The sequence below is a fragment of the Ascaphus truei genome, chromosome 4 (assembly GCF_040206685.1).
Source record: "Ascaphus truei isolate aAscTru1 chromosome 4, aAscTru1.hap1, whole genome shotgun sequence".
In the NCBI taxonomy this organism is placed as follows: domain Eukaryota; kingdom Metazoa; phylum Chordata; class Amphibia; order Anura; family Ascaphidae; genus Ascaphus; species Ascaphus truei.
This window is the reverse complement of record NC_134486.1, coordinates 33875287-33892716: the sequence shown is the minus strand read 5'-3', so window position 1 is coordinate 33892716 and position 17430 is coordinate 33875287. Positions and strand designations below refer to the sequence as shown.

Here is a 17430-nt window from a genome sequence, read left to right as displayed (position 1 = left end):
GAGCGGCGGCCGTAGGGTAATTACAAGGCTCCGTAGGGTAATTACACTCCCCAGAGTGCTCTGGGGCATATACCCACATGGGCAGTGTTAGCCAAATCGGGCTCCCCGAATTCTCTTGAGGTACAGGAGATACATTTGGTGCACTTAGACCGTGCGCTAATCAGTTGGAGCCAAAACACAGAAGGGGAAGGTAGGGTCTGGGTGTCAGTGACTCCCGGACTAGGCCCAGATTGCCCCTTAGGTCCAATATAGGCCCCCCTCACATTTAGATTGTGGCTGCTTCAGGGAAAAGCCCCAGCTAGGGACATTTCCCCAGTAGCCTGATAGTAATAGGCATCAGCGAAGATATTGCGCATTGAATTGCGGCCTGTGGTCTGGGACCAGACCACCTACATATAGGGAGGAAGACCATATTTGGTCATGGGCGAGGTTCGGTGCACACCTGGTCACGTGGCGTAGGTACATAGATGACATTATTTTTGTCTGGAAGGGGACACGTAGTGATCTGGACGCTTTCCTTATTTATTTGGATTCTAACACACTGAATATGAAGTTTACCTCCACTATCAGTATTTCTGAAACCAACTTTTTGGATTATACTATTTACATTGAAAATAATAAAGACAAAGAATTATTTCAAAGAGGTAGACAATAATAACTTTATTCTACCATCTAGCTGCCATTTAAACAAGTGGATAGAGTACATACCTTTTGGTCAATATCGTAGACTAAAAGGGAATTGTACTGACAAGAATGTCTTTTTAAAGCAATCCAAAATTTTGAGAGAAAATACAAAAAAACAAATTTAGAGGAAGTGTTGAACAAAACAGTTTAATATCAAGGGAATCCATTCTTGTCCCAAATAATGTCCAGATAGTGAGAAATTTGGAGGTACCTTTCATAACACAATACAATAAAGGGGCGGGCAAAATCAAACACATTTTAAATAAACATTGGCATATACTACGAAATGGTCCGATTCTGGGAGATCATATCCCAGAAAGAGCACAGGTGATATTCAAAAGGGCACCAAACTTAAAGAATCAGCTGGCACCAAGTGCTCTGAAAAAGAGAAAAGATACGTTGTAAAAGGGGTGGTTAGACCTTCCGAAAGGTTTCTATGGGTGTAGTTCCAGTTATATTGCAGGTGATAGATTTGCTTCCAATACAACAGGTAAATCATATAAAATACAAAATACAAAAACATATCAACTGCAGGTCAAAATTCGTCGTATATCTACTAGAATGTACATGCGGTTACTAATATGTAGGGATAACTATCCGCCCATTAAGAGCTGGGATAATAGAGCATATTGGTAATATAAAAAGAAGGGTGGCCCCCCACAATGAGAGAGAAATCGTGGCAAGATACCGCTCAAAACCTAAATATTAAAGTATATGTAAATATTGACCTGGTGCATGGGGAAAAAATATATATTGAGAAACCACAAAGAAAGTGACAAAGTCACAACAGTCCTTATCCTTATGTACTTATTTACACTTTAATTGGGAATAATTAGTTCCTCCCGTGGATATTATATCTTTATGTACATATTTATGAGTGCAACGAATAGGGGACTGTTGTGACTTCTTCACTTTCTTTGTGGTTTCTGACCACCCACAATGTTTCGAATCATTTTTTTTAACATTACACAATGTAGACCCCAAGGGGTTAACATACACAGGCATAGAACAAGTGATGCCTTTTTGGAGAGGAGATAGAAACTGACCTAATTAAAAGAGAGCCCTTTTGGATCTATGAACTAGGTGCCATGTCTCCAGCAGGTCTAGATATAGATATAGATGTAAGTGTCTTCCTTTGAATTAAATGTGATTATCATTGGGCTGTATTCATCTTTTAATATGCTTGTCTGTTTATCTCTCTTATCTTTTTCAGACACACTGAATCAGCTATTTGCATCTCTTAGTTTTAGTTCTAGCTTTTTTAGCTAGTTTTATATTTATTTTATAAAGTCTTTTATGTTTTTTTATATACTTTTGGACTCTTGGTATGTTTACTCTGAGTATCTAAATTGATTTATCATGTAAGTCAGGCGACGCAAGTCTAGCAGAGCTGGGGGAGAAGAAATCGGTTCCAGTATTCAGCTGCCGGCATCGATTTGTAGATCAAAATGTCTTTTTTGATCAGACACCATGTGGGTGTGCTTTACCTATGATTATTTTTATAAAGTTATTTTTGTATCAGTCTGCAGAATCTCCGGCTTTTTATATTACCATATCAAGGTTATATCCGGTGAATTGTATTACCTGTCTACTACTAACCTGTGGAATGCACGTGGCTTAACAACACAAAGATACCTTTATGAGAATTATGAAAGAGTGAAATTTGTAAGTACAAATTCATTGGAATTGGGGAAGAAGGCTTTTTCCTTAAATCATCAGACATATTGCACTATTGTTGGTGTATTTTCGCATATACCTGTGCTCCCCTTCTACCTGGACAACTGAGAAAACACAACTTTTGGGTGGGCCGGACATTTGGGGAAGGACATCAGGTTATTAGTGCCTAGCACCCAATGTACTTTGGGGACACTCCTCTGGTGTACTGTATGCTGTGTTATAAGTACGTTTACTGTGTGGTACAGGCTGTCGTGATATATGTTCAGTAAAACCCGTTATTACATACCTGTGTGTGTATCACTGTTAGTATTGGTTCCTGTGAGGGGCTCATCCCACTACGCTGGGATCCCTCCCAGGTTGGGACGCTGCACCAAAGCGGACAAGCGACCACCGCAGGCTCCCAGTGGCGGAGTCTCAGGCCTTCTGGTTGCCAGACAGGTAACGGTAATTCCTTTACAGTAGTTACGGGGAAAGTGGCTACATTTAATTCACTGTTAGGGCTGCACAAAAGTACCCAGGATGCAAAGTTCTGTGAAGAAGATCATGTGACCAGGCGGGCACTAGATACAATTGGTGCATTGCTAGAGAGAGGGCAGGGCTCAAGAGTCAGAGCCTGTCTCAGAAGAGGAAGAGGGTGTGACTTTGTAAATGGTTTCTATAGAGACAAAATGCTTGCTACATTAGAATACATTAAAAATGTCTTTAAAAATTGCTTCTTTTTTTTTTTAAATGCTACAAGTATTTTCTCATAGTACAGAACTGATTTAAAAAAAAAAAAAAAAAAAACACAGGATATTGCTTTAAACTGGAACTTTAATCGCCAAAGAAACCAGACAAATCAGAGTTATCAAAGCATGAACCACTTGGTTATGACCAAATTGGCAATATCCGACATTAACCTTAATGGCAGATATCGCCGACTCAGGCACAATATAGCGAATTGTGCTTTGATGACTCCAAGGCAATGTGCTTTAAAGTGTCAATACAGTTTGCATTTATTTATTTTTTCCATAGATGCAGCAGTTGTTGAGCTTTAAGGAAATCTAATAACCTAAGATGCCGATCGGTCAGCAAAGATCCTGCTCCCCAAAAGGGCATAATGAGTGGGGAATATATTTATTGATTTGGAAATACTACAAAACAGATTTTTTTTTTTTTTTTTTTTAAACACAAGAATTTTTTATGGAAACTTAATACAGTAAAACGCATAAAAAAGGCTTATTGAGTGGGATTTATTTTTTATGCAGTAAGTACTACACAACTTATTTATAAAAAAAAAAAACGAAACACATAGTATTTAGAATATATTGCTGCTTTAAGATGGCTACGTGTGCACTGGTCTTTTAAAGTCATTAATTTACATTAGAGGCACACAACTCCAGTCCTCAAGCCACCCCGCCCCGTCCCTCAACAGGTCAGGTTTGCAGGATATCCCAGCTAAGACTGAGCCTCTGATTGAGCCACCTGTGGTGAAGCTGGGATATCCTGGAAACCTGACCTGTTGGGGGGGGGGGGGGGGTGCTTGAACGCTGATGTTGGACACCCCTGGGTTTACATTGATTGTATTTATTCACGTGCTATTCGTTGCAGATACTAATTGTGAATGTATGTATTGGCGTGGAGAACCAGTAACTGTGCATCTCTGATGATACACTTAGTGATATTTGACTTTACCTGCTTCATCTTCTGCAAAAGAGATAATGAATTGGCTGTACTTGTTGATCAGTCTTGGAAAAGCACAGATTGTAGAGTCACCCATGCAAATGTCTTGCTTTTTCCACGTATTCGTACTCCCATCTTCCAGCAGAGCCATAAGCCGACTACATAAAAAATAAAGAAACTTATAGTTAGAGTATCCTCTATTTACTTCATTTTCTTATAAATATTAGTGTCCATAAAAATAACCTGAAAACAAATGTAATGACACATTCTCTATTTACTTTTAGATGGAATTTCTGCTTTTATGGTCATTAAATAAGGAATAAAATAAGAGAGCAATGAGAAAATGTGAGCAGTTAGGTGTGACAAATGGTTATTTGCTGTCAGTGTCTATACAAACACAACTCCGGATAGCAAAATTATGCAATTTGTGGCTATATAGTTCATTATTATCATCATCATTATCTAGGCAGAAAATTCCGCAAATGATTTATGCTCAAACAGAACGAGGGAGTTAAATAAACAAGGTTTATTTCATCTGGCACCAACAGGAGCAACACAATACACAAATACTGGCTCAACTCACCAAAACTGAGGGTTACGAGGGGAATCCTAGCTCACTAGGTGCTGTGTGCTGCCGTAGCTAGCCTACTCAGGATGTCTTCCATGATCAGTCTGCCTCAGAATATCCCAGTGACTCGGGATGATAGCCTCTCGGTTCTCCATTAAAATTTCCCGCGTCTCTTACAACGACTATCTATGAAAAACTACGAGAACTGTGGAGCTCTGATCGGCATCTGCTAACTTTCCTGGCCTCCACCTGAAACCATGGAAAACTGGGTGCCGACCAATCAGTGAAGAGATTGTCTACGCTGACCCAATCTTAGGCTCAGGGCTTGTCCAAGGTAGACTAATCAGGGCTGTAGGCAGTGACAGTGCTTTAAGACAGGTCACAGGGGCGGACTTAAGGAGAGTGGTGTAGCCGGTACCTCATGAGCTACTAATTTCCCTGCTTAACACATAAGTCCTGGTACTGTACCAGCGCAGGCAGTGTTAGGGTTAAATCTATGCCCTGCTGCAGTACACAGCTCCCTTGAGTGACGGGGGGGGGGGGTTGTGCCTAAGGCCTAGGTACCCTCCTGGGACCCTTCCCTGGTAACAAAAGGGTCTGCAGCCCAAATTCAGTGTTCTCTGTCTCTCTCACTCCTCAGTGAAAGAGGTATGTTCTATCCTCTCCCCTCAGGGGGAGTGGGAAGTATGCAGTGCTGGACCAGGGACTTGGTTTGGGGCCTTCCCTCCCGCGGAGGAGTGGAAGCAAGTACCAGGGAGTGTGGGCGATAAGGAGAGCCTCCTGGGGCCTCAAGCTCTTGCGGTTGACTCCAGGGACACAGAGAAGAGGTTGCTGTCAAGATGATGTTGATGGATGCTGTGGGAGCAGAATAAAGACCACTTTTATGTTTTACTCCTGTCTGAGGCTGCAGTCTTTCAGGGGGAGGGAAAGAGGTTTTCCTGCAGAGAATTATCAGTAAAGTCCCACTCCAAGAGGTGTGGAACAACTCATTTTCAGCCAGTACTACAGCCACCACCCACGTCTACCCTGAAGGACTTCATTTGCGGCCTGCAGAAGCTCATGGAGAATGCCTCTCCCAGAGAAGAGCAGGGCTGCCTGTTGGCTCTCTACAATATGTGCCACGCAGACCGGCGTTGCATTCAGAAGGGCCACTGTTGTGACAATATGGCCTGGATTGAGGAATTGCGAGCAGGTTCCCTAGAAGCGGCTGCTGAGGAGGAACGGCGCGGTCCCAATTCTGACCCAATATGTGACAATGTGTGCGAGATACCCATAGAAATACTCGGGGAGAATGGACCTTTCTCACCTGTCACAATGTGCTCACCACAAACAAGGCGTGATTGTGAGTCGAGGTGGGGATGGATATAAACATCACCCACAGCCGCGTGGGCGTGTCTGGAGTGTAGGTTGGTCAAGGTAGCCGGGTCTGGGTTGGAGAGGTACGGATAGTCGATATACTTGCCGGGGTCTGGATTGGAGAGGTACGGATCATTGTAGGTACTATTAGCCGGGGTCCGAGTTGGAGAGAGGAGAATAATCGCTGTACGGGTGCCGAGGTGAGGATTGCAGAGGTGCGGATTGTCATAGATAGCCAGGGTCAGGAGTACAGAAGAGTGGAGTCCAAAACAAGCTGGGTCGATAACAGAGAACTGTAAACAAGAGGACAAGACAAGACTGCAAGGCTAGGAAGCAATGAACACAAAGGAACATAGGATTATGCTCAGCCAATTTGCCAGTGGGGCAGCTGAGCATAAGTAGGAGAGAGAAAACAATGAGTAAACTGCAGCGTGAGTAAAGTTTTCGGGCACCGGGTCTACCGGCAATGCCCAGGGACTCTGAGAAAACCTCTAAGAACAGCAGTCCTCAATCTCAACGTCAATGTTCCTTTTTACCTCAGACGAAACCCATTTCTGAGAGGTCGCTGATCACCAGTGTTGATAGAGTGATCAGTCAGGTGGGTTTTGCATGGCTTGTCAGTGAACAGCCCCTGGTACCTCCCTAACAATTCTCTGTTGAGGGGCTGCGAGTTGGGATGCAATCACCACCTGCTCCAATGAGGCTCCCTATCCGGCTTCACCAAGAAGATTGGGCAATGCCTTGCTCACCAAGTCTCACCAAGTCTCCCAGCGAGCTACATACAACCATACAACCATCACCATCAGACCATATATATGTGGTAGGTCCTCTGCCTAAACTGGTTCACCTGCTGGATGGGGTCAAGTGATCCATGCACCCGTATAGAAGCTTGAATGGAGAGAAGCTGGTAGATTCCTACGGCACCTCTTTCTATGCAAACAGAAGTTGCTGCAAATAAGATTCCTAGTCCCCCCCCATTGGGCTCCACCAATACTTGAGTATTTGTTTCAGGGTGTTGTTGAACCGCTCACTCAGTCCGTTCATTTGGGCACTCTAATCGGTTAAGATCTCGCTGGAAAAACCTACCATAGAAAAAAACATTTATCTGCACCTCAGCAAATTTTTGGTCCTCTATCGAGGAGATCATTATGGGTCCCACTATATCCACCACTGTCTGCTGGAAGGGTTCCCTGATCACCGGTAGCAGTCACAGGGGTGCCTTCAACTACTCGCTGCAGGTCTCATAGGTATGACAGAATGTTGCTACCACCTGTGCCACCCCATGCCAGTAAAAACTCTGGGTCAGATGGTCTTTCGTATGAGTGACCTACCGATGACCTGCTAGCAGGATCTTGTGGGCAAAGCATAAAGCCCAATATGCCTTGGATACAACTAGCTGTCTTGTCTCAGTCCATGGTTGGTCTGGATCCTCAAGAGTTTGCTTCCTGTGCAAGAGCCCACACCACCACAAGAGCTGCTCGGATCTGGGCTCAGAGGCAGGCTAGGAAGCATGCTGCCACATGCCCTGTAAGTTCACAAGGCTTTCCAGAAAGCACTCCTCTGCTCCGTACCATTGTACCTGGTCACATAGTCGTGGATGGGGGGGGTGTCAGTCACATTGGATTCTCCCCAGCTTGCGTCCCTGTTCTCAGCAGTGATATCTGTACATGTATGCTCCAAAGCTCTGGAAGCGATGGGTTCGGGTTCCTCTTCCCAAACTGCTGGAGCCTGCTGGCTGGCAACAGCCTGACTCTGGCTCTAAGTAACCACAGCGGCCTGACTGTAGTTGAAGTCGCAGGGTAGCCAGCCCAGATCGTTACCCAGCAGCACATCGCTGTCAAGCCCTGGGACCACTTCCACATCTCGCTACTCCTGGCCCACTCCCAAATTAAGAAACACAAGGGCAATAAGATAGACTGGGGGGGCTCCATCTTAACTTGCATATCCTGGCCATACAAAAGATCCACTGGTTCAACCATATCAGGTCAGACAAGGGTTATGGTAGCCAAGTGGCCAGGAAGTCGTAAGCCATCTCAGCTGCTCTGCTGGTAGTGACAACTAAGTGGTACTGAAGCCGGTAGTGACCAGCTCTTCTGGTTTCGGTCTACGACACTCTCGGACCTCCTGCATACATCAGATCAAGAGTTCCTTGATGGTGGTAGTCTCACATCCAGCGCATCATGTTATGGGCATGCAAGACACAAATTCAATGTGGGTTACACTGGCGACACACTTTATTCGAGCTCGGCTAGTCCCACGAATTCGGGTATACCCGGGTGTATTGAGGTTTGTGACTGTTTTCTGCCCGAGTGCATTGGGTTATTTTCCAAGCAGGGATTGAAGCATTTTATTCCCACTGGCTGCAATACTGCACAGTATATATATATATATATACTGCATTACAATTCATGAATTTATGCCATCTGGTAGACACGCGAAGCATTGCAGCCTATTAAATCCTAATCATTATCATTTAACAGATCAGCCGCCCATCAGCCAGGCATGAACCCAGGCTGGGAAGGCAAACGCAACGGGGCTTGTCAGAGGTGAGGAGCGGCGCATTCCAGGTATCTGCCAGGTACATACTGGGTATTTGCTCGAATAAAGTGTGTCGGTGCAGTATCTTAGCTACCATGCTGCAGAGACCAGCATGTCTCTGGCATAAAGGCATACAGGCAAGTAGCATCTGCTTGACCACTGGGTAGTCACTGGCATCATCTAAATCCCCCTCCCGGTACGCATTCCGCCGCTTGCCCTCTCAACTGGAGGGTGAGATATTTCACTCAATCATCCTCTGCGAGTTGGTGAAGGTGGCACTGCTTCTAAAAAGAGTGCATATACCTGTTGATGTCCTCCTTGGCCTCGTCAAATTTGCTGACCTCAAATTTGGCCTCAGGGCGATGCTGAACCGGGAGCTGTAGCCGTTTCTGCTGCTGGCAGTAGACCAATCCCAAGGTAGCCATGATGCCTCGGCCAGCATCACTTGAAGGGAGATCAGCAGCTCGTCTGCTGAGGCAGTCAACCCTAAAGCAGCCAGCATGCGCTGGAACCGGGCATCTATGGTAGGTGCAGTAGTTGGTGGGCTCCTTTTGCTCTCTGAGCTGTACGATCGGGATGCTGCCCAAGGTGGGGATATTGGTATACCCTACACCCTCACTCTCGATTGGTTCCACAGTGGCAAAATGACCTCATCGCAACAGGTCACCACATTCTCCTTGGTCCAAGTCCTATACTTAGACGCCGTTTTGTTGTCGATTCTCGGGTCTACTACAGCTATCTATGGCACGGGATGTTGAGAATTGTGCTCAGCACTGCGCAGCTGAAACTCCTCATTCTGTGATTTCAAAATCAAGATCAATTCAGTTCTGAATTGCCAGCAACAATTTCAGCCCTGAGCATAGCAATCACACTGTTGCCACCAGAAAAAGTCTGTCAAGGGAGAACAAATGAGTACAAAGGGATCACAAACTTGAAACAGAATGAAGAATTTAAATAAACAACACTGAGTCAGAGGCCGAGGGCATGTCTGAGACAGACCAATCAGGGCTGTGGGCAGTGACAGTGCTTTATGACATCCACTGTCGGGGATGAACAATGCCACCATTCTTCAAGTACGTGTTCTCCCAACATGGGTCCATGCCCTCCCCCACTTCCTCAGTGTTCCCAAGCACTTCACCTAGCCCCAAACAAAGGATAGCCCAAGGTTTCATTGAGTGCTAGCCGGGCTGAGTGAATTACCAGCGCACCACACAATGATGAATCCTATCAAAACATGTACAGTTCAAATATACATGGGGAATTAACTGTTTCAAATGGGGGGGGGGGGCGGGACAGAAACACATACTGGGTCGCCATTGTGGCTACCTAAGATGTCCCGATTAACCTGAACATAGGTCGCCATCTTGACAGTTAGGGCAACCTTTAATATACATGCTAGGCTGCATCGACCATCACATTCCCTACTAAGGAGCTTCCCCTGTTAGGTCTGGAACTCACTCCACTAAACCCCTCACATTAATGTCAAATGTTCAAAGCAGTACATAAAAAATGTCAAATCCACTTTAACGTTCAACAGTGCTATTTAAATAGATGCACAGCTTTGTATCAACCTACACAAAATGTCACAGTAGTGCTATGAGCTATAACCTCGTGCTCAAGTGTAACATTTTGAAATCATAAAAAACTAAGTGCTTTGCATTTTTCTTTAATGCCCACTGGTTTAAGTGCTACTAAAACATGAGTTACGATTACTCAAATTTAGTTCAAAGCAACAGTGTCCCCCAAATGGGTATTTTGAAAAAAAAAAAGAAAAAATCTTCCCGATTCCTGGACGTAAGTGAAACCCACAATTCAGGTAAGATTTTGGAGGTCTATTGAATGCATTATGCATTATTGTCATATACAATACAATACTCCAATATTTCCACCAATTTTATGTAGTTGCGTGTGTAATGTTTACACTCATATTTTAATGCATGTATTGCATGTGTGATCCTGATGCACAAAGATATTTGTCAGCACACTGCTCCACATTGTAGTGGTTGTTTTAGGTTATAACACCCATGACATGATACATTGATAAATTGCATTCACTTCATTCTTACCCATTCATGAAATCACCAAAAATGTAGACACCATTAAGATTTGGGGATTCACAACCTCGGTAAACATATCCTCCGGTGACAGATTTCCCAACACTGTGATCATATGCAAATATTGGCAGAATGTCATCTGGCAATGAAAGAATACAGGCAAAAATCGACATTGATATTTTTCTGCAAGTAGCAAATGACAAATTCACGTGCAACACTAATTTTCCAATGTTTAAATAGAAAGTAATTGAAATTAATAAAGTTAACTAACCAATAGACACCTTCAGCAATTGTAATTAGGATAATATAAAATCGATGAACAATATTTTGTGAATCGTGAAATATGAGGTATCGTGCTATAGGAAATAGTAGTACAAGATGCTTATGACTGCATTTGGTAGTGTTCCTGGAAAATAAAGCATTCTTGGCATTAGCAGACCACTCCACTAAAAAAAATCAGTCAATATGTTGAGAAAGCATTAAATGCCTTGGGGAAGAGCACAGGGTCTCTACAACCACCCACGCTCCCCCAGAAAAATCTTGGCCCCCCCAGTTTGCGCACCACTGGCCTAGGTGATGTGAATTCTAGAATCCTCAAGTTTGCTACATATTAAATACATATTTATACTTTTTATACACATATAATAAAATACATTCAAACAACACCAATACAAATATGTCATAAAGATGTAAGAATGTGTGTGAATTAAAACACCTCCCCAATATAAGGGATCTAAACTAAGAACTATCTAAGAAGCTGTCCCATATGGGGGGATGGGGAGCCTATTCAGACAGGATAAAATTCAGGACTTAGGGGCTTATGCAGAGAGCATAGATATGGAAATTGCGCCATCTTCTGGCCAAAAAATTCGCCACTAATCCTTTTACTCGTGAGAAAATGGCGCGATGTTTAAAATCCGGCAGAAAAGTTTTCAGAAGTTTAAAAGTCGCCAAACCCGTGGCGAGAACCTGGAACTCGCCATGCTAATATAGTGTGCTATTCCAGAAGGTCCGAATCGCGTGAACACGCCAATATTTGCAGTAGTATGGCGAGTTTCAGGTATCCAGGAAAAGATGGCAAGTTGCAGTTAGGCAAATCGGAACTCGCCGAAATGTGTACTAAGAGGTAACGACGTTCTCTGCATAAGACCTTAACTAACGGCAATTCTGTGGCTATTTTATAGCCGTTTAACAATTATATTCCGTTCCTCTCTGCATAAGCCCCTTAATCTATCAACTAAAATTAATGAAACTTTATTAATATTAATAATTTTAAAAAATGTTAAAAATAACTTGACAAAAATTACCAAAAATAAACAATTATAATTTAAAAGATTTTTTAGGAAATGATCCCAAACAAAGGCCTTCCTTTAAAATGTATTATTATAGTATTCCCCTGTGGTATCTCCCTAGAAATAGGAGTAATACCACACGAGTAGCATGTCTCACAAAGTCGACTGCTTACCTGTGGCGGTGTCCCTCGGCATCTCCCGGTCTTCTCCGTCTTCTTCTGCAAATTCATCTTTTCCCCCTGCAGCTCCAGTTAAAATGGCCGCGGATGAATTTGCAGGGGAGAAGACAGAGAAGGCCACAACACGCCGTCGACCTCCGTAGCCAGACCCCGCTTGCAGGTAAGTGTCGTAAGGGGGGGTGAGGGATTTTTTGGGGGGAAGGCTGACTTTTTGGGGGCGAGTGGATTTTTGCCCATTTTGTCGGGCCCTGTACATATACACATACATACATACATACATACATACATACATACATATATATACACACACATACAATATTTCAAATAATGTATGCATATTTTTAATACTGATTTGACTGAATAAGCTTGCAAACAATGAAATAACATGACATAAATAGGAAACTGAATATATATTTTAAGCAGCAGGACACAGTGATCAACATTTAGCATCGATCACATGATCACTATTGCCAGAAGGTTCTTGGCCATGGAGATGGCATGACCCTCCGGCTGTGGAAGGGCTAAATTAAATAAATAAACATTTGAAAATTATATACAGTGGTCATCTTATTTCAGCGTATGCAAATTCTTCACACATTATTTTGAATTTCCCTGTACAGATGCAACTGACGGTTTTAGACTACTCCCAGCAAAAAGCCCAATGTCATGTCAGACCTCATAGCTACCTCAGGGTTAAAGACAGCTGCTTTACTGAATAAAAAGAACGCCCGCCCCAAAAAAAACCCAGCTGCTTAATGATTATTTCCCTCTTTGTTTAAAAAATACTAGCATTTTAGAATGACTGGTAAAGTTCTGTTTGTCATATTACTGTCTGTGAATGCTCATGGACAATATGATGGAAGAGAGAAGAATCAGATGTACAATGTTCAAGTGGCAATCCCATGTACTGTAGCAGGTCAAAAGAAAGAAAAAGAGTATATAGCATTGAAGTACTCTTAAATATATGTAACCCTGGTCTCCAGCAGCCCCTTGAGACCCCCCTCCCCTGGAGCAGCTCGAGCGCGGGTGCCGAACGACCCGACGGCTGCTTCCAAGGGTGGGGGCTGGAGCAGGGAGCAGCGCGGCTTCTCCTGCTTGCGGCCGGTTGCCGGGGACGCGATCGGGCCGTTACTAAGGCCGCGATCGCATCTCTAAGGTCCCGGCGGCCGCAGAGCAGGGCGCCGCCATTGCGGAGAGACTCGCGCATGCGCAGTGATCGCGCGAGGGCAGGAAGAGCCCCAGAGACAGGGCAGAGTCGCGCAAGAGTAGAGAAGGAGCAGGAAACAGTGAGGCGGCCATTAGTAGTTCGCGCAGGCGCAGGGAAGGCGCGCACGCGGCCCCAATGTATTTGCAGCCTCCACGGGACTACAACTCCCATGAGGCTTAGGGGCAAGCACACGTGTGGCCAATAAGGGCCAAGGATCTCCAGAGGGAGCAAAGAGATACATTGTTTGGGCTGAAGCACGTTTGTCAGTTGGAGCTGGGGAGCTGTGAGGGAAGGAAGGGTGCAGAGAGCATGTGCAGCTCCTGCATCGAGTAAGGTCCTCCACATCCCAAGTAAGGCCCCAACTCCCCACCAGGTTAGTGGGTAAGTGTTGAGGGACGGCCCAGATAGGGACGCTGCCCTTAGTGCGTGTGTGAGTGCTGTCCTGTCAGGATCACGGCTGGCAGGGCTGTGAGGCCTGACAAGAAAGCATAGTGCTAGTGTGCAGCAAGTTGCTGTACGCGTTACGAAGTTTGCAGTGCGTAGCTGCTAGTGCGTAGCTGCTAGTGTTAGTGTTAGTGTTAGGGTTCAGTGAGTGTCAGGACTGGGATGAGTTAGGGGAGTGGGGCAGGTTATTACTCCGCCGGCCCTAGGAGATTTCCCCAAGCCACCCCAGGTTGCGGTTCATCAGGGACAGGCCCTAGGTTAGGGTTCCTGTCATGTTAGGGTTAGTTAGAAAGAGATAGGGATATAGCGGCGGTTGCTGTTCCCGTGATGCGGTTGGTGTTGCCGTGATTCGGTTGCTGTTCCCGTGAAGCGGTTGGACCCACGTTGAGGTCCTGGAGAATATTACCTGGAAAGGATCAGACGGATGCATCGCACGTCTGACCCTTTGAGAAGATTGTTGCGGACCCGAGCATCGGAGTGCTCGGAAGGTATTCACTATATATATGTGCACCAACAGGCCTAACACATTAATTAGTGACTGCGCAGTCACCCACGTTCTCTCCTAGAGTGCGGGACATTGGGTGGGGATTCTCGGGACACTGGGTGGGATCACCTAGTGTTGGGAAGCGTCCTGCGCGACGCAGTATGTGTCTCCTCTAGAGAGGGGCACAGGTTATGATGTAACTGTGTGAGTATCGATTATTGTGATTGTCCTGCGAGGAAACACTCCCCCTATGGTGGGAGCCATCGCAGGTGGAGGCGCTGCATCGTTGGAAGTAAGTACCCCTAGTATAAATGCCCCAGGTTCCCCATGGCGGAAGCTCAGCCCTCCTGTGAGCCAACAGGTATAGCACCACACTAGAAGTAGTCAGATACACCTACACACCCCAATCTCACTTAGGGTGGGGGTAAGAGGGCTACATTTGGAGGCGCTGCTGAGATACAGACCTGGGGTGCCCTGTTCCATTTTTTTTCCCAAATTGTCCAAGTCTCATTTTTTTGTCACCATGTTTGGAAAGTCCGGACATGAGGTCCTTGCCTGGGCTTTGAGGCAGTATATGGAGCCTGGCCGGGTAGTGGCAGTAGGAGGCCTTCCCGCAACTATGCCCGCGGTTGAGGTTCAGTACTCTATGCGTAAAATTCCTGGGTGGCCGCACGCATGTGTTTTAGATGAAGAACACGATTCCACAGCCCCATGGAAAACAATACTTGTTGTAGCAACCCCCACTGTGAATATATGCCTGGCAGAGGCACCGTCCGCCCTGTGTATGCCCTGGGGCCCATCTGAGGGATACCCCTAGTTTACGCAGACCTAGTAAAATGGCGTGTCCCGCCAACGCAGGAGAACGCACGTGCTGCTGACTGCAAGCCTGCACTAGATTGTGTTGAGGAAAACTGTCCGGGATTGGCGGGAAAACCAGAAGGCTACCCCCCTATCTATACAGAGAGCCCTAGTGTAATTGCAGAGACTGTGATTAAAATGGAGTCTCTCTCTAGCAGTGAGTCACACCTAAGATGGCGGCTCCCGCCAAGTCGGGAGAGCACCAGGACTGTGCAAGAAATTGTTGCAGAGTATTGTCCGGGTTGGGCGCGAAAACCCGAACCCCGCCCCTGCACTGTGAGTGACTCAGCACAGAGCCAGAACCACTCCTTTGCAGAAAGGGCCCCTCCTTCAGATTCCACCAGGGGGAGCAAGCACTGTGACTTCCAACCAAACGTGGATGAGACAGACTGTTCTAGGGAGGAGGAGCCTGACCTCTATATCACTATGAGTTGTGCTGAAGTTAAGTCTGTCTTCAGGGAGAAATTACTTAGGGATTCCCGCTACCAACAACCGGTTGTGGAGGGCCCGTGTGTCCGAGTGAACATTTCAGATCCGGTTCCTGAGCGGGACGAGGTTGAAGTCCCATCGGTGGCGATGCGCCTACCAGCGAACCACCCTAGCGATTATACAGAGGAACCACAGGGTAAGGTGTACATACCCCCACCTTCTTCTAGTGAATCCAGCGACCAGTCACTTGTGGTGATGCGCCTGCCGGCGGACCACTTTAGTGACAGCAATGAACACCCTATCTTGGCGGATGCAGAGCCTGCTGTGGGCCCGTGTGCCCTACAATGGTCAGTCCGACCTACTACCGAGGTACCATCGGTCCTAGAATGGGGACCAGTACCAAACGACGATGAGGGTGAGTCGACTGCCCCAGGGGTGTCGGGGGTGAGCCTCCAGGTGACCGCGGAGCACGATGGCTCCTTAAGTCTGGTCACCCGGGCGAAGGGCTCCCCTCTACATCGCGTCCTGGCGGAGGTGTCCTCCTTGGGAGAATCCATCCCAAGCCAGTGGAGTGGTAAGGAACTCCCTAACTCCCCACAATCTTCGATGGAGGTGGCCGTGAAGAAGGCCAGAGTTGCGGCTTCTGAACCGAGTATGAGCCCGTGCACTCCGACACAAGTGGTCCCAGGACTGGGATCCAACGCTCCCGAGTTTTCAGCGCGTAAGTGGACTGCCCCAGAAGTACCGGGGGCATGTCCCAAGACGGCCGAGGTGGGAACTGACAGCATCCCCGAGGACCTGTTGGCCACCGTGAATCACCGCAGTGGTCGGGTGTCTACTCTTTACCCCCTGTCATGTGAAACAGAGACATTGTCCAGTGCTCGCTTTTCAGTGAAAGCCTCGCAAGTCCGTAGGGACAAGGACTGTGTAAAGGAAGATCCAGGGAGACTGGCCTCCGTTAAGCCCAAAAAGGAGTGTGCCATTCGCCAAGTCGTGGACCGCGGAAAAGGTCCTGGCCTCCTGGTCTGCCGCATCCCTGCCGCGGATGACCGGGTAACGGTCTGCTTCAGAGACACTGTGCTACTCCTTCCACCAGGGGGAGGAAGTAGCGAAGAGCCAGTAACTGTCGCTTTAGAGTGTGCTCTCCAAGTAATTTTTCTAGGGGAGACTCACGAACGCAAAAGTTTGGTACCCCCACATGTTCAATTAGGGGCACCCCACAAATGGTCTCAGCACGCTTTGGTTAATTGGTGTGAAGTGCAATGTAACCTGAGATGTAAATTCGACATGTGTTGTATATTCTGTGTACTGCATTTTCGTTATATAATGTTTGTGCCTGATTATACTTGCTATCCAAGCGAGGACGTTGGAGTTCCACCAGGGGGAGAGTGTAACCCTGGTCTCCAGCAGCCCCTTGAGACCCCCCTCCCCTGGAGCAGCTCGAGCGCGGGTGCCGAACGACCCGACGGCTGCTTCCAAGGGTGGGGGCTGGAGCAGGGAGCAGCGCGGCTTCTCCTGCTTGCGGCCGGTTGCCGGGGACGCGATCGGGCCGTTGCTAAGGCCGCGATCGCATCTCTAAGGTCCCGGCGGCCGCAGAGCAGGGCGCCGCCATTGCGGAGAGACTCGCGCATGCGCAGTGATCGCGCGAGGGCAGGAAGAGCCCCAGAGACAGGGCAGAGTCGCGCGAGAGTAGAGAAGGAGCAGGAAACAGTGAGGCGGCCATTAGTAGTTCGCGCAGGCGCAGGGAAGGCACGCACGCGGCCCCAATGTATTTGCAGCCTCCACGGGACTACAACTCCCATGAGGCTTAGGGGCAAGCACACCAGGTGCCTCCGTGTGGCCAATAAGGGCCAAGGATCTCCAGAGGGAGCAAAGAGATACATTGTTTGGGCTGCAGCACGTTTGTCAGTTGGAGCTGGGGAGCTGTGAGGGAAGGAAGGGTGCAGAGAGCATGTGCAGCTCCTGCATCGAGTAAGGTCCTCCACATCCCAAGTAAGG

At 46.8% G+C, this 17430-nt stretch overlaps 1 protein-coding gene across 1 annotated transcript in view; it reads right to left on the bottom strand.

Moving 5' to 3' along the window:
• HHIPL2 (HHIP like 2) overlaps positions 1–17430 on the bottom strand; it is a 72639-nt gene that overhangs the window by 32548 nt on the left and 22661 nt on the right. Inside the window, exons 5-6 of the mRNA XM_075594724.1 lie at positions 10552–10678; positions 4036–4181 (exon numbers count right to left, since the gene is read on the bottom strand). Coding sequence (XP_075450839.1) covers positions 4036–4181; positions 10552–10678 — 273 coding nt within the window. The remainder of the gene's footprint in view (positions 1–4035; positions 4182–10551; positions 10679–17430) is intronic.